Source organism: Myxocyprinus asiaticus, chromosome 46 (assembly GCF_019703515.2).
Source record: "Myxocyprinus asiaticus isolate MX2 ecotype Aquarium Trade chromosome 46, UBuf_Myxa_2, whole genome shotgun sequence".
Classification (NCBI taxonomy): Eukaryota; Metazoa; Chordata; class Actinopteri; order Cypriniformes; family Catostomidae; genus Myxocyprinus; species Myxocyprinus asiaticus.
The window spans coordinates 10,968,518-10,995,451 of NC_059389.1; the positions used below are offsets into that span (position 1 = coordinate 10,968,518).

Sequence of the window (26,934 nt, forward strand, 5' to 3'; positions counted from 1 at the left end):
GGCCTTATTATGAGGAAATGATGAAGCAATGGAGTGTGGGAACATGACACAAAGCAATTAATCTGGCTGGCAAAAGGCTGGATATCATGTAACCAAAATATTGCACTACAACTGGGATGAATAAGCGATCATGTTTCACACATCATAGACTGCTAACCTGTTCTCATGTATGCAACAATGAACTGAAGAATTTTTGTATGGTTATCGGAGACGTACACTTGAAAATTCAACATTATTCGTTAATCTGATTAGAAAAGCAATAGTCATCCCTCAGTAGGATTAGCATCCCTCTGTTCCGCATGATATCAGATATCATTCCTGTCTGTAGCACAAATGATGCTGGACAAGTTTAATACTTAGCGTTAGGAGTTTGTGCAAATCCCCAACCTAAAGTATGAGCAATAGCAATTGCCTAAGCAAGCATCACTATGAGCACCCATATTGTTCATTAAAACCCAATTTCCCATTACCAGACAGACAACGAGGCATTATAGATCTAAATAAAAATCATTTATTTTCATTAATATAGTAATCAATCTACCTACAGCAAAGAAAAAAAAAGGTCCACCATGCCACTTTATTACTACAGTATGTGGAGGCTGCGCCAAGGTCTGAATACTGGACAGACTGACACACAGACCAATAAGGAGAGAGAGGGCAGGGCATCATTCTGGTCTTCATTCTCCATGCCTAGCTTAAGAAGGGTGGGGCCAGTGTACTTGGGGGTGGAGCCAATGAAAAATTCCTTCATGACATTCTAAACTGGGAAGGGAAAGCTTTGAAATCTTCAAGCTAGATGAGCAGACCAATCTTGACAGACACGGAAAGTCGGTGTGAGCATGTGATGATGTGTGTGTGTGTGCCTATGTCTGAGAAATGAGGTGTAACAGGTGCTGCTCAAATCCAACTTTCACTGTACACTTGAAGAGGTTTCAGACACGAGGGATAAAAAAATTGAGGTAACAAACGTCTTCCTTTTCCGGTTCCTAAAACACAAGGGCAAAAGTGGCATATTTCAGTTTTAAACACTATAAAGAGTTCCAGACTTAATGCCCAATGAATTTCCATATCTTTTTCCATGACCTTTTAAGTCATTTGCGATCACTGGCTAATGACTATTTTAAAATCATATAAAATAGTAGACCAAATTTATTGAAAAGATCTAACTCATAAGAACGAAAAATGTATATTCAATTAAATCAATTTCTATGACTTTTCCATGACAGTGCGAACCTAGATTTTAAATTTTACAGCATTAAAAACAAAAGAATATTAAAATGTTCTGGTACAATTAAGACAATTAAGTACAATTTACACAGTCAACATGCTGATACCTGCTCTCATCGGGGTGTGTTAGTTCCACTTGACACTATGGTGCCATCTGTATTAGTGTGAGACTGCTCCTTCACCACTGGATCTGAAGACATGACACAAAATTGTGAATGATTCAGGCGTTATGGATTATATAAGCTGTCTCTATACTGTTGGGTATTGGTAAGGGATGCTGACATACAGAAATATGGGTGCTCCATGGCCTCGGTGGCGGTCAGTCTCTGCTGATGGTCGTAGCGTAGCAGCTTATCGAGAAGGTCCAGAGCCTCTGGGCTCACCAAATGCTGGTTCTCCGTCTGCACAAACTGTTCCCAGCGTTTTCGTGTCTGCCTGTGGGATACAGCAGGAAAACTTAAATAATTAGGACAGACTAATGTGATAGGTCATGTAACAGATGGTATTAAAATCATCTATATACTGACCAATGAGTTCAGTCAGACATTATCAATGATACACTTATCCGTATAATGTTATGTCAAGAAAATATGAAGGCAATTTTGACACCCATCTGAAAGCTGACTGAGGTGAAAAATTTGAATTGTGGTGAACTACTGAAATGACTCAAAGGCGCCCCCTGATGGTACTCACTGTCCAAGCAAGTCTTTGAATCGTGGATCCAGTTCAATGTGGTATTTGCGCAGATATCCAAATAACTCATCTGTCCCAAGAACTTTTGCGATCCTCACCAACTTGGTCAGAGGGAAAGAAAAGTAATCCTTACTAAATAATAATCCTTTATGTTCACAAATTTATCACAGTCTCCTTGACAATATGTTCACCTGGTTGCATTAGCTTGTTAATGCTTATTTTTTTTATCAATATTTGTTTTAATACAGCAATCTAATACTGAGCATGTATAATATACACTGATCAGCCACAGCATTAAAACCACTGACAGGTGAAGTGAATAACATTTATCTTGTTATAATGGCACCTGTCAAAGGGTGGGATATATTAGACAGCAAGTGAACAGTCACTTCTTGAATTTCATGTGTTAGAAGCAGGAAAAATGGGCAAGCATTAGGATCTGAGCAACTTTGACAAGGGCTAAATTGTGATGGCTAGACGACTGGGTCAGCGCATCTCAAAAACGGCAGGTCTTGTGGGGTGTTCCCGGTATGCAGTGGTTAGTACCTACCAAAAGTTGTCCAAGAAAGGACAACCGGCGACAGGGTCATGGGCGCCCAAGGCTCATTGATGCGTGTGGGGAGCGAAGGCTAGCCTGTCTGGTCCAATCCCACAGAAGAACTACTGTAGCACAAATTGCTGAAAAACGTAATGCTGGCCATGATTGAAAGGAGTCAGAACACACAGTGCATCGCAGCTTGTTGCGTATAGGGCTGCGTAGCCGCAGACCGGTCAGAGTGCTCATGCTGACCCCTGTCCACTGCCAAAAGCACCTACAATGGGCACGTGATCATCAGAACTGGACCATGGAGCAATGGAAGAAAGTGGCCTGATGCTATAATGAATCCTGTTTTCTTTTAGATCATGTGGACCGGGGTGCGTGTGCATCGTTTACCTGGGGAAGAGATGGCAACAGGATGCGCCATGGGAAGAAGTTAGGCCGGCGGAGGCAGTGTGATGCTCTGGGCAATGTTCTGCTGGGAAACCTTGGGTCCAGGGATTCATGTGGATGTTACTTTGACACGTACCACCTACCTAAAGACTGTAGCAGACCATGTACACCCCTTCATGGCAATGGTATTCCCTGATGGCAGTGGCCTCTTTCAGCCGGATAATGCGCCTTGCCACACTGCAAAAATTGTTCAGGAATGGTTTGAGGAACATGACAGAGTTCATGGTGTTGACTTGACCTCCAAATTCCCCAGATCTCAATCCGATTGAGCATCTATGGGATGTGCTGGACCAACAAGTCCGATCCATGGAGGCCCCAGCTTGCAACTTACAGGATTTAAAGGATCTGATGCTAATGTCTTGGTGCCAGATACCACAGGACACCTTCAGAGGTCTTGTGGAGTCCATGCCTCGACGGTTCAGAGCTGTTTTGGTGGTACGAGGGGGACCTACACTATATTAGGCAGGTGGTTTTAATGTTGTGGCTGATTGGTGTATATGTTTGACAAGACCGATACGTACCATATCCGGATACAAAATACAAGTCAAGACAATTATTTTTTTATTTTTTGTATAGCGCTTTTCACAATACACTTTGTGTAAAAGCAGCATTACAGAAAAAAAAATTCTGGGGTCAGAAATTTAGGGGGGCTCGGGGCAAAAAAGCCACCAAAAATGAAAAAATTGCCCCCAAAATTCAAAATGTGATGGCAAAAAATGGCCTCGTAATGAATTCTACTGTTTGTTTGTTTTTGTAGCATCTGATATAGTTCTTAATATTCTATTATAGTCTTAGTTATACATATTATGGCATAAATTATGAAAAAATGTTGATTTAATTCTTAGGGTAAGATGTAATAAGTTCTCGACCTTGAAAATCTGTTTTAATAAACCGATTAAATTGAAGTATTTGACATAAATGGATGAGGGGAAAATAATCCCTCATAAAGGTAAAAACTACCCGTGAAAATCAAATCCAGGTGGCAAATTTTGCCCCCTAACCCTTAAACGCATACCTTGGGTCTTTAGTGACCCGGTTACCTATTTAGTATTCCTCGATCTTTTTCTTATAAATAGTGTAACACAGAAAAAAAATGCCAAAATTGCAAAAAAAAAACAAAAAGAAAAAACATATTTCTTATAATAGTTTAAGTACCAAAAGTGCATAGGGTCAATAGAGACCCTAGGTATGTAATAGTGTTTTTTTTTTTATTATTATTATTTCCACAAATTATATTTTTGTGGTTATTTTATATCTACTGTATATAAGTTTACCATCACAGGATAAATATTTGTTTATTAAAAGAGAAATTTGTACTATATTCATACAAATGACTACTATATTATGTTGATTTTCTGTGCAATGATGGTGAATTATCAGTATTACAATATGCATGTACACATACATAATATACATGCTATTTGTTACTCAAGGTGGCACTGTTGTTTAAGTGGTTGACTTGATTTAAAATTTGACATTGCTATTTGACAAATAAGAAATGTGGAAGTAAACTATAGCAAGTGTAACACATGAACAGTATGATTTGACCATTGTCATTTTGGTGCACTACTGAAATTATGTAAGTCTGTTTAGACTCAAAAAGTGCCTGAGATAATACATACACTACTGTTCAAAGTTTGGGGTCACTTGCCTGAAGTGTTTCTCATGATCTTAAAAACCTTTTGATCTGAAGGCGTATGCTTATATGTTTGAAATTAGTTTTGTAGACAAAAATATAATTGTGCCAACATATTTTTTTTTTAAATTGATGGCTTGGACTGAATAATTAAGAAAAGCAGCCAATAAGTGCCCAGCATATAGATGGGAACTCCTTCAATGCTGTTTAAAAAGCATCCCAGGGTGATACCTCAAGAAGTTGGTTGAGAAAATGTCAAGAGTACATGTCTGCAAATTCTAGGCAAAGTGTGGCCACTTTGAAGATGCTAAAATATAACACAGTTTTGATTGATTTTGGATTTTTTTAGTCACAACATAATTCCCATAGTTCCATTTTTATTATTCCATAGTTGTGATGACTTTACTATTATTCTAAAATGAGAAAAAAATAAAAATAAAGAATGAGTAAGTGACCCTAAACTTTTGAACGGTAGTGTATGTGTATCTTTTTTTTTTCTCCCCTTTTCTCCCCAATTTGGAATGCCTAATTCCCAATGTGCTCTAAGTCCTTGTGGTGGCATAACGACTCGCCTCAATCTGGGTGGCGGAGGACGAATCTCAGTTACCTCCACGTCTGAGACATCAATCCACACATCTTATCACGTGGCTTGTTGAGCGCGTTACCACAGACACGTAGCGCATGTGGAGGCCCACGCTATTCTCCACAGCATCCAGGCACAACTCACCATGTGCCCCACCGCGAGCGAGAACCACACATTATAGCGACCACAAGGAGGTTAACCCAATGTGACTCTACCCTCCCTAGCAACTGGGCCAATTTGGTTGCTAAGGTGACCTGACTGGAGTCACTCAGCACGCCCTGGATTCGAACTCGTGACTCCAGGGGTGGTAGTCAGCGTCAATACTCACTGAGCTACCCAGGCCCCCACATATGTGTATCTTAAGTGTAGAATATGTGTAATTTATGTGTGGCTCAATATATGTTTGACAGCCAGTTGCGTCTCTTGAAATTTCAGTATGAAAGTAATGAGTCCTGTTCTACATTCATCCTAATTTTGTTGCTAAATAAAACATTAAAATATATTTTATTCAATTATTTTCTAATTGTCTTGAAAATATTTGGAACATTATACACTATCTGGGCATTTTGCAGATCCATTTGTGATAGATATACGTGCCGGGTCTCTAAAGATCTGAATATGTAAGAGTGATTGGTGAAGTTCCCATGCATTTAAGGGTTCATGTAAACATTAACTTCTGATGCTGTTGTAGTGTCTGTAATGTCTTAAATTCCCCATTGAGCAATTTAATTGAAAACCCTTATTTAAAATCATTCCTTAATCTTTTTGTTTTTAGGTCCCCAGTTAGTAAGCCAAAGGCAGAGGTGACTGTGGCAAGGAATTAAAAACTCTGTAAGGTGTTAGTTAGTGGAGAGAAAGAAAAATCTCTGGCCATACAGCATAAACATAACTGCTCATGCTATTCAAATAGAGAGAGAGTACTAAGTTACTGTCTGCTAATTACCTGATCATAGTTGTCTTGGCCATGAAAGAAGGGCTCTTTCTGAAAGATCATACTGGCTAGCATGCAGCCGAGACTCCACATGTCCAAACTGTAATCGTACATCTGTTCACACAATATAAACAGTCAAGTTGTGCAATTTGTCAGCGTCTCAAAATAAACTTCAGACAGAGGTACATATTAAGTGTGTAGCTCAACTGATCTGCAACTGGATGTTACTGACAAAGAAAACTTCAGTGCCAAAATCTGATTATGAACTACAGGAACGTTGTGACACTGTAATGGTAACGTGATATTTTGAACCTGAAAAATGTATGTATTTTTTTTAATTCTGAAATTTAAAATGTGATGTAATATGTACATATATGGTTGTTCAGCATATCTGCTTTTATTAAAGGGCTTTTTACCTGGTAGTCCACCAGCAGTTCTGGACCTTTGAAATACCGCGATGCCACTCTGACGTTGTACTCTTGTGCTGGGTGATAGAACTCGGCCAGACCCCAGTCTATCAACCTCAGCTGCATAAAAAACACACACATGCACAGAATGCAAAATAGTTACGACACTGCAAAACAACAGGTGAGTTTTTTTTAATTTTTTTAAAAAATTTTATACACGTCCTCTAAACATTAGGTTTTTACCTTTCTTAACTGGTGGTCAATCATGACATTGTGGGGTTTGACATCACGGTGCATGATCCCCATGCTGTGGCAGAAGTCCAGAGCCTGTCGGGTAAATAAAAAAACAAACCTTATCATTGCATAGACAGATCATCTGTGTAGAAGACTGCTAAAAAAAGCTACTGACTTAAGCACATGTGTGGCTCTTACCTTTAGTAGTTCATACATGTAAAAACGAATATCATAATCTGTTAACTTTTGATACAGCTCCTAAACAACAGAGGAAACAAAGATATCAAAACAATGTATGAGGTTTCTGAATCCATCCAAGATATTTAAAGGAATATTCCGGGTTCAATACAAATTAAGTTCAATTGACAGCATTTGTGGGATTATATTGATTACCACAAAAAAAATTTGTTTTACTTGTCCCTCCTTTTCAAAAATCAAGGTTACATTGAGGCACTTACAATGGAAGTTAATGGGGCCAATTTTTGGAGGGTTCAAAGACAGAAATGTGCAGATTATAATTTTATAAAAGCACTTGCATTAATTCTTCTGTTAAAACTCATGTATTATTTGAGCTGTAAAGTTGTTTAAATCATAATTTTTATGGCCGTTTTACAGTTTACAGCGTTATGTCGTCATGGCAACAAAGTTGTAAAATTGGATAAGACTTTACACAGAAAAGGTTAGTAAGTGATTTTATCACACTAAAATTATGTTAACATGCATATTGTTTATGTCTTGTGGCTATCCTTTCGAAACAGTGAGTATTTTAACGTTTACGGATTGGCCCCCCATTCACTTCCATTGTCAGTGCCTCATTGTAACCCAGATTTCTCTAGAATACCTCATTCTGATTACTCAATCGTTGCATTCTGCAATCAAATAGTTTTTTATAATGACGCTAAACTATATAATTGACCGTTGTCCATGTCAAACGATTTCCCAAATAGCTGTTCTACTTTATTTTCTCTCGTGCCGCTCCATGGTCTCTTTCTTCTCAAACAATTCAACCTCAAATCAATGTTTTATGTCAGTTTATTCATTTAATTGATAAGAAGTTGTGTAATAAGCAGGATAATGTACAGATGGTCATTATTGCTAAACAAACCCCTTTGATTTGTTGTTTATTTCACTATAATGACCAGCTGACTGTAATTATCCCTTATGTATCTGATCAGACCTTTTTGAAAATGATTACTGATTATTGGCCAATTTATGATCCAGCTGTTCATGCTAAAGTGAGTATTCACTAATTAAATATTCAAATGATCACCAGTTTAATATCCATTACCATGTAACAGATTTCATATCACATCAGACATTGAACCTTACTTATAATATACCTTAAAATCTGTGTTATTGATGCATTCAAAGACAAGCGCAGGTGTTCGAGACTGCAGAGAGATTGGGGAGAAACAGAAACAAAAAATAGGGAGAGAGAGACAGAAAAAGAGACAGATGAACATGTGACAATCAGAGAAAGAGGAAGTCCTTCAATCAAAAAAAAAAAAAAAAAAAAAAGCATTAACAGTCACCATTAAGCATTCTAATTGTGATCACAATCAGGAATATCACACATGGAGTACAAAAGCACCATGGCTAAAAAGTATTATTCCGACATAAAATCTCATTTTGAGCATCACTTCGCATTCAGTCATTTTGATATGAACTCATTTATGTGCAGATAATCCCTTGGAACCATTTTGCTACTGCTTACTGATGTCTGTAAATCTCTTAAAATTGTTCAAGGTGTAATTTTTAAACATGATTTCACTGACAAATTGGTGACCTAACAAGTTGGCACAAGCAATCCTGGCCTAAAACCAAATTCTGCACCTGTGAGCAAGAGAAAGCAATTTGTCTTAAATGTTGTCCACCCACTCTGATGATGAGCCAGTCTTTAGAGAGAGAAAATCAAAGTTCTACTTGGAAAATGATGTGCCCTGATTGGACAGGTATCTTTGACAGCAGCAAATGAAAGAGGGGGGTAGGGCTAATGGGCGGGGTCACAGTTGATATAGTAGAGAACATACCACAGGATCCTTCACTGTGTCCATGAGGTGAATGATGTTGGTTCCCCCACGAAGGTTCTCTAAGATTTTGATCTCTCTCTTGATCTTCTTTTTCTTGACAGGCTATTCCAGATGACATAACATCCAAACTCAGCACAACATCAACAAAACATCACAGAAATATGCAGATAGCCACATCGAAATTGCTTCAAGCTAGATCAAATCTTAGTGAGAAAACTTTAGTATATTCTGGAGGAAATATTTGTTTGCAAACCCTTTACCTTAAGGATTTTGACCACAACCTTCTCATTATTGTTGGCGTTGATGGCCTCGAAGACCTCACTGTATTTCCCTCTCCCAAGCTTCCGTACCAGCTGGTAGTCCTCCTGATTACTGCGGGTGGTACACGGATATGCATGCCAGTCAGAAAGAGAATCTACAGAGAGATCTGCATCTCCCGCCCAACACACAAACACACTGCTTCTGCAAGCATGAAGGGTGCTGAAACACAGTCAACCATCTGTGAATATATCCAAGCCCATCATTTTCCCTGTAAGCTGAGGGCTGACTGACGTTTCCACTGAAGGACGGAGCCAAAGACGACATTTTAATCATTGGCCTGTTGTCTGTAAGCGCTCTTAACTATAGTAATGAGGTAAATGCCACTATTCTGACAGAGCCTTGCACATCCTCAATAAGAATGGCTTTTTTTTTTTTAGTCAGTAAGTGTGATAGTGTTATCTATCTATCTATAGTGGCAAGAAAAAGCATGTGAACCCTTTGGAATTAGCTGGTTTTCTGCATTAATTGGTCATAAAATGTGATCTCATCTTCTTCAAAGTTATAAGTATAGACAAACAACAATGTGCTTAAGCTAACAACACACACACACACACACACACACACACACACACACAATTATAATATTTCATGGCTTTGTTGAAAACATCCCTTTAAAAATTCACAGTGCTGTGGAAAACCTTGGATTTAATAACTGTCTATCCTCCTTTGGCAGTAATAACCTCAACCAAGTGTTTCCGGTAGCTGCGGATTAGACCTGCACAACGTTCAGAAGGAATTTTGGTTCATTCATCCTTACAGAACTGCTTCATCTCAGCCATATTCTTAGGATGTCTGGTGTGAACAGCTCTCTTGAGGTCATTCCATGGTATCTCTATTGGGTTAAGATCTGGGCTCTAACTGGGCCACTCCAAAAGATGGATTTTCTTTTTTTGAAGCCATACTGTAGTGGATTTTCTTCAATGTCCTGATGCATCACATAACTCAAATTAGCTTTTGTTGATGCCATCAGCCTGGGGGTTCACATACTTTTTCCAACTTACACTGTGAATTTTTGAATGATGTATTCAATATGTACAAGAATAATACAATCACTTGTGTGTTATTAGTTGAAACAGATTGTGTTAGTTAATTATTGTAACTTAGATGAAGCTCAAACTAGGGATGTGCGAGACCAGTCGACTAAACGGTTCTGATGCTGCTAGTCGACACTGGAATTACTAGACAGTCAATATATTTCCCCTTTAAACTGTTCAGCATTTTTACACATTTACATTTGGCTTTATATTATTACAAAGGCTGCACTTAAATTACTGTCATGTTAGTGTTACACATTTTAAATATAATTAATAATACAAATATTATTTTAAAAAGAGGATATCTGGAGCAGATGTATACAAAGTTTAATTTCACCATGCGTGTCCTTCTTCCCTCTCTTACTCGCGGCACTTGCAGGAATATGTCATCTTGCAAGACCAGCAAAGTAGCTATGGAAATCACTTCTGTGGTGGTGCGGGAAGCGGATTTCAAAATGTTGGCTTGCAAGTTGCTATGGATGTTTTCACATTTGAGTCTTTATATCTGTGCGTGCTTAAAAGTTATTTTCCCGCCGAGCGGGCTTTTTCCAAGCACAGGATAATCGCCTCAGGTGAGTCAGGTCGTGTCTTTCACCCTACCATGTTGACATGTTAATGTTGTTCTTCAAAAATGTATGCTTTTGAGTAAGTAGCCTAGAAAATGACTATTGTAGGCTAAGTATGGTAATTATTTTTACCCCACTGATCAAGAAGGCTACGATGTGCCGCTTGCATCTATGGGTTAAACCCTTCATTCTGTGTGCACGTCATGTTTAGAACAATACATCTGGGTTATTGTACATTTCTCACAGGCCTATTTTTTTCAATCCTAGCAATCATAACTGTTAACAATCTTAACCGAACAGCTGTCATATTAGATCAAAGGCTAATGCACGGTGTGAAATACACGCAACTTTTCAGTGCATTGCATTCTCTCTCGTAGATTTGGCTTACCTGTGAATTACTTTCAACAATGTCCTGACTGTTTTAATATGTTAAGTTACTTGGTGATTTTCTTTAGAACAGGCTCTTAGGGTTGCTCTATTGGTCCTGCACTATTCACTCAATTGTTTTCAATATGTATGCCTGTATTCACTGCATGCATGTCATGTTCTATATTTAATGTAGCCTACAATGATAATGCAAGTCAAGCACATCGCAGATAAATGCCCCTTTTTCAGTGGAATTTAGCGTCGGATTTGGCTGTTGGAAGTATTTTAAATGGGTCGCTTAAAACACAATGTTTTTAAACTGTTTTCTGAGGGTTTCTTTCGTTTTAGGCTAGTCGACTTAAAATTTGTTTAAACATCAGTGAAATTAGTCGTTCCGCATATCCTTAGCTCAAGCCAGATTTTAAGACAAATTTATGCATAAATGCAGGTAATTCCAAAGGGTTCTCATACTTTTTCTTGCCACTATATCTATTTATGCCTATATACGTATAAAATGTTCAGATACAAGCGTCATCTATAAAAGTTGACAAAATTTGTTTTCTTTTTCAACAGAATTTGTTAATCTGTTAATTAAATCATGAGATAATTTGTAATCTTTTGACAGCCTTTTTTTATTTAAAGTCATAATTTGTTTTATAGTTTAGCAAAACAAAATCAAAATATTTCCTAATACCTGATGAAACCTACTTAAACACCCCCCTGGGTGGAATCCCCGCAATGTACTAATCTACAATGTATGATAGAAACACCTGGGATTTAAAAAAGAACAAGGAGTATTAACGGTAAAAAAGCGTTTATGGGATCTACTATATGTGTATGTGAAAGGGGGTATTCTCACGAAACCTGTCAAGAAAATGTCCTGGTCATATTTAAGCCCAAATCAATACAAAATAACTATGCAATAATATTTTGCATAAAGAAAATCACACCTACATTAGGATAGTTTGTTATGAAATCATAATGACCAGATTTTTTTTTTTTTTTTGCATTAAGGTAATATGGCCCTAAAAATAGGCTTCATTTTCTAAATGCAAAATAAATAGTATTTTTTTTTTTTTTAAGTAAAATAGTTCCAGGACATTGTCTTGATAGATTTCTTGAGAATCACCCACTGTGCAAATCAAGGTTGAGGTTCCAGTTTAGCAGGAATATAGCATTGAAAAAGAAGCTGGGCAGTTTTCTTTTTTTTTTTTTTTACATTTCTCTTTTCAGCCAAATGACCCAGTGCAGCCAAATAAAAATGGAAACACATTAACTTGATTGTTGATAAGAATTTAAAACATTACACACCTTAAATATATTATTGGTATATTGGTTTAGGCTTTTAATCAGTGGATATATGTACCCTGGCCAAAACAGAAACAGAGCCACATTACCTTCTCTATAAGAATCTAAACATTCAAACCAATTTAATGCTCTATTAGTGCATTGGTTTAGATTTGTAATAACTGGATGTGCATCGCTCACTTTTGGGAATTGGTGCACTTGCATAACAATCTGTGGATGCAACATTGAGATCGCGCGCACACGCACACACAAAACGCTGCATCTGTAAATCCGATCGTGTCATCCTCTCATCATCAGCTGTCAAACACGAGCTGCTCGATCACAGATTGATGACTTTCCCAGCACAATCGATACACCCACCGTACAACATGAACCACTGCGCAAAGACTCCGCACAGAAAACACTAAAGCCAGCGGACAGACACACAAAATTATCACAACATCATTGTACACTCATAAAACAACGGTTGTGTCTCAAACCCCAGTGAGCTGCCTTCCTAGACGGCATATTTGGGCAACAAAGGCGCGTTCTGAGGCAGCTCGTAACGCGCCAAAACATCAGACATAAGCGGCACGTCTGAACGTTCAAATTTTGGAACGCGCCTTTGATGTCCAAAAATACAGTCTAGTTGGGAAGCTCATTAGGTTTTGAGACACCATCAGATGATGAAGTTGCACTTGGATTTTTTTGTGGCCTTTAATCTCTCACCTCCAGGTGGGCACATGGGCCTCATAGTCCCAGTATTCCCTGCTCTTCAAAGTGTTGGCATCGGCATACACCCGAGATTTACTACCGGCCACCGGGCCGGGCATGGCGAGTGACGGGGCTCAGGGTGTAGGATGAATCCGATCGCCAAATCCAATATAAAAAAAGCGCACACACACCCCCACAGGGACCACCGACGTGGTAGATCAGCTTGGGGTCTGATAGTATCCGGTTCGGGTGTGTGATATCTGATGTCGGTGTCGTAAAAGACGGAGCACAGTGACCGCAGAAATGCGCTCGTACCCCGGCTTGTCAGCTGTGGTTCGACCGCCTGGAGATCCGAGGTTGAAAATGAATGCTTGTGAGATGCTAAATATTAAGATTGCATGCAATAAATGCAAAATAAATCTAAACAAAAATATTTTGTGTTCAGGTGCTCTGTATGTGAGCCTATACACATACAGACATACTCTGTATTCTGTTTAAAAATAGACCTTGAGTCCTTGGCGGGGGGGTTTGTTTAAATCTAATTATTGTGTTTAAACCCCCCCACCCCTCCCCCCACCCCCCAAAGGGGCCTCAAATCCCCTAGATCCAAAGCATAGAGATCCAAGCAGAGAGAGCAACAATTATGTTAGAAAATACAGTCCACAAAGTAAATGAGCAGAATATAACAAATCAGCGTCTAAGTAGGATATATTGACTGATATCGCCGGTTAGAGGGAGAGAGAGGCGGTGGGGTAACAGATCGATGTTATTCGCCAGCCTCGCAAACTCTATCCGATCCCAGTGAAAAAACCGTGTTACCGTGGCGTCGCTTGGCTATAGCTGGTATGCAATAATAATAATAAATAAATTTAAAAAACGCATAATATCCAACGCAGTGTTTTGTTTGGTCGGGGTTCGGACTATCTTGCTGCTGGAAAAACGGACTGCAACGATTTGACCCGGAAGCGCATGGCAGCATTTAACAATTAGCATTGAAAAGCCGGAAGTGCTTGTTGTCATGGCCACTAGGCATGTCCGTCCGTTGCTATGCGACCATATATGAAAGACTTCCTTCTTGAGGTTTAAAAGGGGGGTTAGTATATACAGTTGTGCTCAAAAGTTTGCATACCCTGGCAGAAACTGGGAAATTTTGGCATTGATTTTGAAAATATGACTGATCATGCAAAAAAAAACTGTCTTTTATTTAAGGATAGTGATCATATGAAGCCATTTATTATCACATAGTTTTTGCCTCCTTTTTAAATCATAATGGTAACAGAAATCACCCAAATGGCCCTGATCAAAAGTTTACATACCCTTGAATGTTTGGCCTTGTTACAGACACACAAGGTGACACACACAGGTTTAAATGGCAATTAAAGGTTAATTTCCCACACCTGTGGCTTTTAAAATTACAATTAGTGTCTGTGTATCAATAGTCAATGAGTTTGTTAGCACTCATGTGGATGCACTGAGCAGGCTAGATATTGAGCCATGGGGAGCAGAAAAGAACTGTCAAAAGACCTGCGTAACAAGGTAATGGAACTTTATAAAGATGGAAAAGGATATAAAAAGATATCCAAAGCCTTGAAAATGCCAGTCAGTACTGTTCAATCACTTGTTAAGAAGTGGAAAATTTGAGGATCTCTTGATACCAAGCCAAGGTCAGGTAGACCAAGAAAGATTTCAGCCACAACTGCCAGAAGAATTGTTCAGGACACAAAGAAAAACCCACAGGTAACCTCAGGAGAAATACAGGCTGCTCTGGAAAATGACGGTGTGGTTGGTAGACACTAATTGCAATTTAAAAAAGCCACAGGTGTGGGAAATTAACCTTTAATTGCCATTTAAACCTGTGCGTGTCACCTTGTGTGTCTGTAACAAGGCCAAACATTCAAGGGTATGTAAACTTTTGATCAGGGCCATTTGGGTGATTTCTGTTATCATTATGATTTTAAAAAGGAGGCAAACAACTATGTGATAATAAATGGCTTCATATGATCACTATCCTTAAATAAAAGACATGATTAGCATGATTTGCATGATCAATCATATTTTCAAAATCGATGCCAAAATTTCACAATTTCTGCCAGGGTATGCAAACTTTTGAGCACAACTGTATGTTAACATACTACGTTTGATTTAAAAAATATATATATATGTATTGCAATTAACAAGTAATATGTAATTAACCAAGATTACTGAATGCTGTAAAAGTATTGTTGATTGTTCATGTTTACTGATGTTAACAAATGGAACCTTATTGTAATGTGTTATTAAGAAAGTATATCATCAATATCAGTGTTTGGGTCTCTGACGATGAATGATCAACCAACTAAATTAATAAATGTTCTCATAACAGAACTACACCCGATATTAACCCTTAATCACATACATCATGTCTGTAGTGACCCCGGACCTCATTCTACCCCTTGTACCTAATCCAGCTGTGCCCACACCTCATTAGTATTCCTCAAAATATCTCTCATAAATAGTGTACAAATATAAATAAAAAGCCAAAATTGCAACAACAAAAGTATGATGGCTTAAGTACCAAAAGTGTATAAGGCCATTAGAGACCTGCAGGTAGCCTATGTAAAAGTGTCATTTTTCTGCACTTCCATAAATAATATTTTTATGATTATTTCATATCTACAGTCATTTACTTACATCACAGGATGTCTATGTATCTATTTATTTGTTTATTACAAGAGAAATAAGTACTATAGTATATTCATACAAATAAACATTAGTCTACATCACGTTGATTTTTCTGTGCAACAATGAATTATTATCATTGGTGAATTATCAGTATTCCATATGGGTGTACACATACATAATATACATGCTGTTTCTTCCTCAAGGTGGCGCTGTTGTTTCAGTGATTGACTTGATTTACATTTGACAATATATGATGAAGAAACAACATGGAAGTAAACTATAGTAAGTGTAACACATGAACAGTATGATATGACTATTGTCATTTGGGTGTACTACTGAAATTATGCAAGTTGTGCATCTATTTAGACTCAATGAGTACCTGAGAAAATACTTACAGTATGTGTAGTTTATGTGTTATGTGTAGCTCAATATGTGTTTGACAGCGAGTTGCAGCTCAGGAAATTTCAGTGTGACATTAAGGCATCCTGTTCTAGATTTGTCCTGATTTGTTGCATTATTTCTTTGATATGTGAAAATAAAACATCAAAATATATTTTATTCTATTATTTTCTAATCCTCTTTAAGATATTTTGAACATTTGACACTATCTGGGCATTTTGTAGATCCATTTGTGATAGATATAAGTGCCGGGTCTCTAAAGACCCAAATATGTGAGAGTGTTTGGTGAAGTTCCCATGCATTTAAGGGTTAAACTTATAAAATAACAACATCAGAATCAGAATCGGCTTTATTGCCAAGTATGCTTACACATACAAGGAATTTGTCTTGTTGACAGGAGCTTCCAATGCACAAACAATACAACAACAAGACAGAGATAATAAAAAACAGAATAAAAATAAAAAGTGAATAGAAAATATAAGTATATACAGAAATGCACTATATATATATATATATATATATATATATATATATATATATATATATATATATATATATATATATATATATATGGTAGATGTTTGATAAATATAAATAGACTAAACATCCACTTAACTTTGGAGTGTCTAGTTGACAGTTTACTTGAGATATGTGTTGTTGTTTGAATACTGCATTTTTTTAATGATTAATTTATCTATTAATTAATATCAATAATGTTAAAGCGAAACAAATTTGCACGAGTAACCATGGCAACCTTTACCATAGCAACCATGGCAGAGACTGACAGTAAAACCGACGCAGATTCAAAGCAAACTGTTGAACTTGGGGAGGATTTGAAGTAAGGCACAAACTTTATTTTGAATATTGACCAAGTCTTGCTTTTATAATAGGCTAGTTAACCTATTTTAGTCGTTTCTATACTGATATTTTGAATTCCTGTGCCGCAGGTAGCTTCGTTGGCTAGCCACGAGCAGCATCGGCCATGAATTTAAACCCACTGTAGTCTAGTACTAACTTTGTCATTCCTATTCTGTCAACTAGCGTTACTTTTATTTTTTACTTATTTTGTATTCTCTTCCATTTTAAGACGCTACAATGCACTGCTACAAGCAGAGATCGATATGTTTGAGCGCTATATTAGTAGGATGGATCCACAGACAGGATCAGAGACTTCAGCGTCGCAGGAGATGGGAACGGTACATTTTATATGACATTAGAGAATTTAATCTGTCAGATTTTATTAAAGGAATATTCCGGGTTCATTACAAATTAAACTCAATTGATAGCATGTTGATTACCACAGAAATTAATTTCGGTTTGTCGCATAATCCATGACGTCATTCATGTTATTGTCAATGTTCTGACGTCAGAGTCGAGGAAGGAAGAGTAGAGTACGAACTCCAGAGAGGCCACAGATGCTGACACTGGAACAGAAATTTGATGTCGCCCAAAGCGTGCATAAACAGTTGATCCAGGATCTGAAGAGACTACAACACCGTTCAGAGAGAGCACTGGACAATTACAAGGTTATTACACAAGAGCGAGAACAAGCTCATGAGGCTGTCACAAATACATTTCACAAGCATAAATAATGGATTCTGTCCTCTACAGGCAACTCTGGAGGAAGCTGATATCCACTTGGCGGAGGTTAAAAAAGAAAGTCTTAATTTTGATTTTGACATTGGTAAAGCATTGTGGGACAAGACAAATGTGACCATGAGCGCTGAGAAGGTCATCAGATACACTGAGGATAGGATAAGGGCCAAGGTAAAAGAAATCTTAAAGTGACAGTTCACCCAAAAATGAAAATTCTGTCATCATTTACTCACCCTCATGTCATCTCAAACCTATAAGACTTTCTTCCAGGGAGCACAAAAGGAGATGTTAAGCAGAGTGTTAGCCTAAAGGTCCAGGTATACTTCATTTTTCTGCATTCTGGATCAGATCGCGCCCAGCTGACCGCGTTGCCTTTCATAGTATACTTTTCTAACCGTGAGCGAAACATGTTCGACACATGCCCACTACAACTGCTTTCTGATACTCTTTTAGTACAGTCAGTGGCCGGTGCATGCGATGTCAATGTACGCAGACAAGGACCACGTCCGGGGGTCGAGAAAATCGGAGCCGTGAGGACTGTTCTGATGCCGAAATTTGCGTCACGCATATTTTGTGCGTAGTGATCAGCAACGCGGACAACCGAAGTATATTTTAAAAAAATTAATTAATCAGCAGAGTGCGGAAGCACTAATCGCGCACAGCCCGGTTTATCTAACCACGTGTCTTTGAACGCACAGAATGCACATGCGCCTGGAGTTATTTGCACTAATTAGTGGGTCCACAAGGTGGCAACACTCACTTTTGAGCTTTTGCTGTCACAAAGAAGCATTAAGAAGGTGTAATCGCTACTAAACACCAGGAGATGAAGTAAAAACAGCAACAGTGGATGTGCAAGTCAAGAGCACGTGTGTGGGGAGGTCTGGGTATACCTGCATTTTATAACTCGAGTCTGAAGGAATATAAAGAGACCTTTATGGGTCTAAACTCCTGAAGAGAAAGAGTCATGTGTCTCATAGCAGTGGTAGCACGCATGTGCCAACCACCTGTGAATGTGCGCAGATTATATGGTTATATGGAGTATACTTTGACAGACTTAAGTTCGAATGTATGCAGACGTCAAAATAGAAGTATACCAAGGGCTTAAATCACCGTGCACTTTCTTTGCCTCTTTTTTTTTTATTTTATTTTTTACATACAGTTGTTAATTCTTACAGATTTTTGCTGACAAGTGTGAAAATTAAAAATCACAATCAAATATTCAAATTTTTCCAGGACAGCCAGATTGAGAAGTTGCATCGGAAGAATGTCGCACTCCTTGCACTAAAGAGAAAATTGCAGCTCCAGCTAAAACAACAGGAGGAGATGGCTGAGGGGTTGACAGCGTTGGATTTTGAACACCTCAAGATTGAGAACATCAAATCTCGAAAAAGAATGGATGAACAAAACCACGAACATCTTAAACTCAAACTGCTTGCAGGGAAAACCTTGCAGACCTTGAACTCTAAAAAGGTGAGGCGCTTATAAAGTGGTATGCACTACTGACAAGCTACTGTAGATATCTGTCTAAAGATCTTGCATGCTACAAATGTGTTGAATTGCAACATCACCTACTTGCAGAGTCACACACCAGTTTTAGGACAGTAAGGTATTGCTGACCTAAAACTGGTAACTGTGGCATTGCAAAAGATTGTGCTTCTAGAATTGTCTTGCAGGAATTGTGTCCTGTCTTGCAGGAGAAGCTTCATACCTTGACAAACGAGTCAGATGCTCTGAGCAGCGACATTGCCTCACGTATGAAGCTACTGGTTAAGATTGAAGAGGAGACCAAGCAAGCAGAAGGGGTCTGGATGTTTAAATTCCTAACATGGGCTTGAATATCTTTTGGAAAAACCACCATAAAATTCAGACATTTATAGCTGTTCCTCTGAAGCTACATTTAAAAAAGTGAAAATACTCCTGTAAAATTGCTACCTTTTTATTTTATTTTAGAATATTAAAGTGTTTTGTACTAGCTAGAGTGTTACTGAATTGGCTGAAAGTCTTGACATGGAATTTTTACCTCTGACAGGAGTGCAGCAAAGCAGAGGCTCTGAACAGTAAGTTGAGGGGCCAGTTGGCTGACTTTCGTGTTCCACATGTTTTAGAATATATCAAAGTTAAAGACTGCCACAGCCAGTTGGAGAACAATGTAAAAGCATGGGAACGCAAGGTGGAGATTGCTGAGGTGATAATTCTCAAAGTTATGAATATTCTAAAAGCAAAGGCAATATATACATGGAAGACAATTCCAGAACTAATCATCTCATTACATTTACAATTGTCTGTTATTTCTGCAATATTTCCAGATGGCATTAAAAACATACACTAAAGCCTGGGACAAGCTTCGCATTGCTGCTGGAGCTGGACCAGCATGTGCACGACAAGCAGCACTAGATGTGGAATTGTGTGGGCTTTGACACCAAAGAGCTATTGTGTCCAAAATTATCTCAATGCCAGCTATCACACCTTTTTATCAAAGGATGCCCATTCTATCTTGCATTTTATGCTATATTCCAGTATAAAAACACCAGACATTAATATAAACAATAAAAGAAATTCAAACATTTATAAATGACAAATAATTACACATTATTAATAAAAAGGTTTATTAGTTAGTGCTGTGAATATTAAATGCTACATACAGATTTCAGCATGAATGTCACATCAACCGCCACATTAAGTTTTCTTACTAGCTCATTCACAATCTACAATTTGAAAAAAAAAAAAAAAAAAAAAAGAAAGCTACGGAGAGGTATGTGCACTCAGAAACACAAATACTTGGAACAGATTACAGGAACTAACACAGCAGGCATGCACGGGGGTGGTGAGGTCTCAAACCCATAGAGGAAGGCCATTTACTTTCATTCAACTGGTAGGCAAAGGTCTAGCTAAATCTCCTTTTACCCTCTCCTCTATGGTCCTGAGAACTCTGCCAAGAATATAGATATTTATATAAAGATTTTAAACAATATTAATAAAAAATTAATATACAAACATGAAAACAAAAAAACACGACATACTTTTGTTTTTTACAAATTCAAATCCCAACTGCTTTTTGATTCTTAATGCCTACAGTTTAAAAAAAGCCCCTTGTTTTTTTTTAAAAACAAAACAATGGATAAATTGATACTATAAATGTGATGTGGGGGAAAAATTAAGGCCAAAGTTTCACTGTCATCTCTAACCCCATTGTACAGTCCTAGGTGAAACTTAACTGCAAAACTGAGATGTTTTTAAGGGCCAGTCAACGTGTATAATACTGCATAATCAACAGAGCTGAGAATGTTTTTGCCCCAGTCTAAATGGTGGGAAATTGTGATGGGAACTTTGAGGTTGGAAGGGTTGAAAGTTGAAAAAAGGTGAGGCAAATCAAGACTTGCACACAGTTTGTTCTATTTATTTTTTTGGACTACCGTTAAAAGTGGCTGCATCCTCTAAAATTAAAAAAAAAGGAGAGTATGCCATTCATAATAATTCAAAAGTTACCACTGCTTTTATCTCTAAATCAAATATTACTACAATTGTAGTAAGTGTCAGTTTAAAAAAAAATTTGAACAAAAAAAGCACAATTGTTATCCTTTGATGAGTTTTCGACATTCACTAAGAAAAATATCTGAATGACGTGCATTTATCCCAAGGCCTCAAGAATCCTGGGGAAATTGATTTTTAAAAGTCTTTGATCTTGTAGTTTTTATAAAAGAATAACAAAAATTGCCTCGTTATCCTGTTACGGAAAGCAAAAGACTTCAGGCAAGACATGGTGTTGGCAGGTTAGAGATCAAACACCGTGGAGGAAGAATGAAACTTAGGACACTGTACAAGTTTGCGAGTCATGTTAGGGACCCCTAAATATAATAATAATAAAAACAAACAAACAAGGAGTGAAAACCTTTACAAAGACAGACTCAACTTTCACACAACCTTTAACATGCCAATAACAATCCAAACTATGTCTACAAAGAAGCTGAAATTAATTTAAAAGGCAAAACGAAAAGAACAAATGAACCAGAACTTCACATAATGAGAAACTACATATAAAATTGTGGTGAAGTTTAAGAAACACACTGCAATATCTAATGACAGGACTAGTAAACAAGTTGCATACATACTATGTACATACAGTAATACAGGAAGCCTTTTTAGGTAATTTTCAGGACAGCTGCACTGATTCTTGTGGTAATGTGAACTGTTTGTATACAAGAGTGAAGTTTACATTTCTAAATAGATTCTATGTATTATGTATAATCTCAGTGAAATGTTAAGACCCTCTTAGGTCATTTATACTTCTGCTGGTTAACAATCTGTCCCGTTTAGCGGTGCGGTACAGTACATTGATGGTTTTTGGTACATACCTTTAGTTGCCACAACAAGGGGAACTTCAACATGGACACAAACAAACAGCTTCAATTGTTCATAACAGCACAATTTCGTCCCTCCTTTTGTTTTTGTCGTAACTGTCAGCTACTTTAAGCTGTGTTGTAAGTGAAATACACTAATACTGAAGCAAGGCTAGTGATCAGAGTATAGTTCCTTATTCATAGTTGTTACAAAGGTATGAATAGACTCATCAGACAAGAGACACTCAATGGGCTCAGTTGTTTTAGGTACTACTAACTTTTTTTTATCTTGGGGTCTAGAGAATGAATAGGGGGCATTGTAAGATCTCACTGTATGAGTCATTTAAATTGGTTGTGAGCCATGTCTGGCAAAACAGTCACAAGTCACAATGTTTGGCAAATGCTACCCTACAGGACTAGGAGTTATTGGTTACCTAGATATTAACCAACACCACAATGTTCAGTTGGGGTATTGTGTTTACGGTTTTCCATTTCTAAAATATTCTGTCTCTCTAACCTCTACATAACATAGCCAATCAAATTATTGAAGTATGCCTCCTGATATCAAAAGGGACATATGTACAAAATGAGGTATAATGAGGTTGTTGGGCCTTTGACTCATTAATGGGACATTTAAAGTAAAAAATAATTTACTAGGCAAACCGTTTTGATAAGAGGGGGCAGCTTGCTGAGATGGGGGTGGGAGGGTACAGTTTATTGAATGAGAGAGGACACAGGGTAGCCCCCACCTTCGGATGTGTGCTGAACTGTATGCTCTTGAAGAGCTCCTAGATCGGCAAAACGCTCCCCACACCACACACATTTGAACTGAGCATCTCTCGCATGCACACTTTGATGCTTGGCCAGGTGCTCACGCTGCTTGAAGCCCTTGTCACAACTGGCACACTTGTAGGGCTTCTCTCCGGTGTGGACGCGTCTGTGCCGCTGCATCTCCGAGGAGTACTTGAAGCGCTTCTCACAGTCAGGACATTTCAAGGGCTTCTCCCTGGACGGGTCGCATCGGTGCTGCACGAACTCTGAGGAGGACAGGAAGCGACGGTCACACAGCGAACATTTGAGAGGCTTCTCGGTGCAGTGCGAATTCTGATGCCGCTGTAATGTAGTTGCCTTTTTATAAGCCTTTCCACACACGTCACACTTGTAGGGCTTGTCTGGATTTGTGGGTGTCGAGGAGGACTCACCACATTTGTGACGAAGAAGCTCCCCAGATTGACTGAAGCCCTTGCCGCAGGAGGCGCACTTGAAGAGGTTGTCCATGCCGTGAACGTGCTGGTGGTACAACAGGTGGGATGGCTGCAGGAAGCCCTTGTCGCAAAGGTTGCATTTGAAGGGACGGTCAGCAGAGGCCTTGTGTGTGCGTCGATGCCTCACCAGGGCATACTGTTGCTTAAAGCTCATCTGGCAATCTTCACAGTGGAACGGCCGTTCTTCCGAGTGGGTGCGTTCATGCTGTCTCAGGTCGGACGGACGCTTGAAGCCTTTCCCACATGTAGCACACCGAAATGGCCGAGCACCTTGCGGCTGACATTGGTGATGCAGGAGCTCGGAAGACTCTTTGAAATGCAACTCGCAGAGGTTGCACTTGAACAGGTGCTCGCCGGAGTGGGCGTACATGTGACGGACCAGGTGAGAGCGATGCTTGAAGCTCTTCTCACACACGGCACACTTGAATGGCCGTTCGGAGCTGTGGGTACGCTGATGGTGGGCTAGATGAGAGGACTGGCTAAAGCTTTTGTCACATGTTTCACATTTAAATGGCTTCTCACCTGTGTGGACACGCTCGTGACGGGTGAGCTCGGACAAATGACGGAAGCCCTTGGAGCACACCGAACATTTATAGGGCCTGTCAGGTTGTGAAGGCTCGAAAGTAGGTTGGCCGGATGTCCCAACGGCAGTGCTCCCACTGGATGATGCTTCATCGGCAGATGGCTGTCCTGGGTTGCCAGTAGATGATGTGGGCGTGGCATTTCCCGAGGAGCCTGGCCGATACGTTTTTTCACATATAGAGCACTTCATGGGATTGCTGCTGTTATGGGCATTGTGATGCTGCGCTAGTGAAGTTAGCAAGGAGAAGCCCATCTTGCACACTCCACACACAAAGGGTTTCTGTTCCACCTGCACGCACTGGTGCTCCAAGAGGTCAGTGGCTTGGTGGAAGATCTTCAGACACTGTGTGCACTGAAAAGAACGGTCTTGGCTCACCATGCACTGGTGCTCATGTGGATTAGCCAGATGGGAGATGTCGTGGCCGCATGCACCACACTTGTGCCCGCCCTCATTCCCCACGTGCAAGGAAGGCTGCTGTGCTTGTGCTGGATGCTGCTGCTGGTTGTGCTGTTGACTGTGATGCTGCTGCTGTTGTTGTTGTTGCTGCTGGGACTGTTGCTGCTGTTGTTGTTGCAGTGCTGTGTCAGGCTGGAGGACAATTCCATAGACAGTGCAGCCCAGGGCATCTGCCCCTGGTGGTATGGTATGCACCACTGGAGGCGGGGCAACAGCATGCTGCTGCCATGCCTCCGTCATCCGGGCTCTGGTGTACGGATTCAGCTTTGCGCCGTAGTTGGACCTCTTACTTTGCGAATCCAGGGGGAACGGATTGTTGGACTGCCCACGGTGGGAAAGATGGTGTGGCAGAGAGGAACTTATTTTGACAGCTCTTATGAAGACAAACCAATGAATACAAATACAAATCCTTTCAGGAACACTTTTTGGTTCTTGAAGAACAGCAAACTGACATGGGTGAGCATCAAAGTTGTAATGTCGGCGACAACAGATCTGGACTCAAATAATGAGCTTGACCTTCTTCATCACTGTCTGATTTGGTTCAACCCTGTAAGAGAAAAACAATTAGTAGCCTAAGTCAGGATGAAAAATTACAATTAATTACTCCACACATCTAGGGGTGTTCACACTGACAGTGATTAGCAGCAGAGATGGGCCACTTCTATTCACATGATTGTGAGAAACTGGAACGCCCAACAGTAAACAGATGCAGAAAAGAAGTCCCACCTTACAGGTAAAAGAACCAATCACCTTTTAGATACAGACATCGCCTGTCATTCAACTCAAAAACGTGCATGCACATTAGCTATACAAGTAGGGAAAACTTTTTTTTTTTTTTTTTTTTGCGTATTCTGAGGTAAAGCAGCACAATTTTTCTTCCAGTTTTGTCAGACTGCTGATTTGAAATATGTTCTTTGATCACAATCTTGACCTACTGTTTTTGAGATTTCTGCGTTTCCCCATTCAAGTAGATAGGAGCTGCACTTTCATGACTGGAAATAGCTTCCCGAGAGCATTCCATAGATGGCCGACAGTGGACTGACTTGCTAGAAAGACCACCAGAAGTCATCCATATTCAATGACAGTTAGCTATTTGAGGTGGCATAATTGAAATAAACGTTATGCAAATGCACAGTAACACAATGCAACGACTTCGTGATCCACATCATGATATAGTTGTATACTGCATTCGAGTAGGAAAGCCTAGTTGCAACCCGCTGGCAGTGTGAACACCCCTTTAATCATTTAACCTGGATTTGAGCATTGAATGGCTGTTTTTAAAGAGATTCACAATTCCCTAATTTTCTCACTCTTTTAACCAAACCACTCCACATCATACTAAGCCACAATACTAAGTGCACACTTTCAATGTAGCTGAGCACTTGATAAACAATAAACATATAAAACAGAAAAAAAAAAAAAAAAAAAACATCATACAAACCAAAAGTGATCTTTCAAGTGACACATCTGATCAAATGACTACTGATCAAATTATGTGCTTAATCTGACAGGTCACTTTAAGACCAATAGAACAGGTAGGACTATCTGACAGCTTTTACAGCTGGTTGTACACCCCAGGTTAAGCTGCATCCATGTTAGATCATGGCAAGAGGTACTGGCCAGCCAGAATAATACCAAAACCAAGGTACATTATTATGTTTTGAGACAGTTGTTGTCTCCATCCCCACAGCAATCACCTGTGTGTGCACAACTACTTAACAGCATGTGTAAGATATATAAATGTAATAACACTTTAAGGGCAATAGTGAATAACACCAGATCTCTGCCCACTTTTTTTTAATTAACGCGCATGTAAGCTATTAGTGTAGCTTTTTTTAAATGCTGGTGACAGATCTTTGACGTTAGCTAGTACTAAAGAAAATCTACCAATTTTTATGTAAAAAAAAAAAAAAAAAAAAAAAAAACAGCCCCCTATAGTTTTTAAAACAAAGACACCTGGAAGAAAACACACTCACATACACACATGTACAATGCTGTGCGAAATGTCTAATCACTATTTGCAAGTAGGCTAACAGGTTAACTTTAGCTTTGAAACGCACATTTTCCCCAAATTATGACCGGACATGCATATTACCTTTTCAGAAACGTGTACCACTCAGAGGTTTATTATCATGGATTGAGGTTGATAAAAAAAACAAACAAAAAAACAGCTTGTGTTCTTTTTGAAGGCCGTAAATCCTGCCGTATATTCGCGGTCTCTGCTAGGCCGCACCCCCGCTCCGTGCATACAAAAACAAACGAAAAACCCTGCCAACTCTCCGGATCTCTCCCGGGCTGCTCCGTAAAACCCCACAACAATCTTTTCAGCGTTCGCAGCGCATTTAATGGAGCGGACGAGTGAGCAGAGCCCTGCACATAGTGTGTTTTATTTCGGGTTGGAATCGCTGACCACCGTAACCCCCGACAGCCGCACGGGAACCTGAATAACACGTAATTGGCATCCTAACAAAACATACCGGAACTCGATATATTTAGTTAAAATATGGCTTTAGATATACCTATTGAAAACTTAAACTTTATCATTGAGCGTTTAAATATACATATATTTGTTTTTAAGACGGTTATTCTATTAAAATATTGTATTTACAATTATCAC

At 39.0% G+C, this 26,934-nt stretch overlaps 3 protein-coding genes across 3 annotated transcripts; 1 reads left to right on the plus strand and 2 right to left on the minus strand.

Moving 5' to 3' along the window:
* Positions 1-492: 492 nt before the first annotated feature.
* On the minus strand, positions 493-13,984 carry LOC127436113 (casein kinase II subunit alpha'-like). The gene is made up of 12 exons (XM_051690049.1): positions 13,036-13,984; positions 8,993-9,104; positions 8,733-8,834; positions 8,043-8,093; positions 6,901-6,960; positions 6,712-6,795; positions 6,478-6,588; positions 6,074-6,175; positions 1,921-2,021; positions 1,514-1,662; positions 1,335-1,417; positions 493-986 (listed from the first exon to the last, which is right to left on the minus strand). The coding sequence occupies exons 1-11, from the start codon at positions 13,137-13,139 to the stop codon at positions 1,341-1,343; spliced, it is 1,053 nt and encodes a 350-aa protein (XP_051546009.1). The 5' UTR covers positions 13,140-13,984; the 3' UTR covers positions 493-986; positions 1,335-1,340.
* A 2,848-nt stretch (positions 13,985-16,832) lies between these two features.
* On the plus strand, positions 16,833-20,417 carry LOC127435751 (coiled-coil domain-containing protein 113-like). Its single transcript, XM_051689415.1, has 8 exons — positions 16,833-16,918; positions 17,168-17,276; positions 17,451-17,606; positions 17,692-17,847; positions 18,910-19,146; positions 19,371-19,478; positions 19,706-19,861; positions 19,983-20,417. The coding sequence occupies exons 1-8, from the start codon at positions 16,851-16,853 to the stop codon at positions 20,091-20,093; spliced, it is 1,101 nt and encodes a 366-aa protein (XP_051545375.1). The 5' UTR covers positions 16,833-16,850; the 3' UTR covers positions 20,094-20,417.
* Positions 20,418-20,559: 142 nt separating this feature from the next.
* Positions 20,560-26,853, minus strand: LOC127435749 (zinc finger protein 319-like). The gene is made up of 2 exons (XM_051689412.1): positions 26,413-26,853; positions 20,560-24,864 (listed from the first exon to the last, which is right to left on the minus strand). The coding sequence occupies exon 2, from the start codon at positions 24,555-24,557 to the stop codon at positions 22,728-22,730; it is 1,830 nt and encodes a 609-aa protein (XP_051545372.1). The 5' UTR covers positions 24,558-24,864; positions 26,413-26,853; the 3' UTR covers positions 20,560-22,727.
* Positions 26,854-26,934: the final 81 nt, after the last annotated feature.

Bases quoted from the DNA above. Each gene is read 5' to 3' on its own strand.
- LOC127436113 (XM_051690049.1), bottom strand. From the start codon at position 13,139: ATGCCCGGCCCGGTGGCCGGTAGTAAATCTCGGGTGTATGCCGATGCC. The intron at 8,835-8,992 runs GTAAAGGGTTTG...CATCTGGAATAG, and splicing joins TTGTGGTCAAAATCCTTAAG to CCTGTCAAGAAAAAGAAGAT. The intron at 6,796-6,900 runs GTAAGAGCCACA...TTTACCCGACAG, and splicing joins ACATGTATGAACTACTAAAG to GCTCTGGACTTCTGCCACAG.
- LOC127435751 (XM_051689415.1), top strand. From the start codon at position 16,851: ATGGCAGAGACTGACAGTAAAACCGACGCAGATTCAAAGCAAACTGTT. The intron at 17,277-17,450 runs GTACATTTTATA...TTCTGACGTCAG, and splicing joins CGTCGCAGGAGATGGGAACG to AGTCGAGGAAGGAAGAGTAG. The intron at 19,479-19,705 runs GTCTGGATGTTT...TACCTCTGACAG, and splicing joins AGACCAAGCAAGCAGAAGGG to GAGTGCAGCAAAGCAGAGGC.
- LOC127435749 (XM_051689412.1), bottom strand. From the start codon at position 24,557: ATGACGGAGGCATGGCAGCAGCATGCTGTTGCCCCGCCTCCAGTGGTG.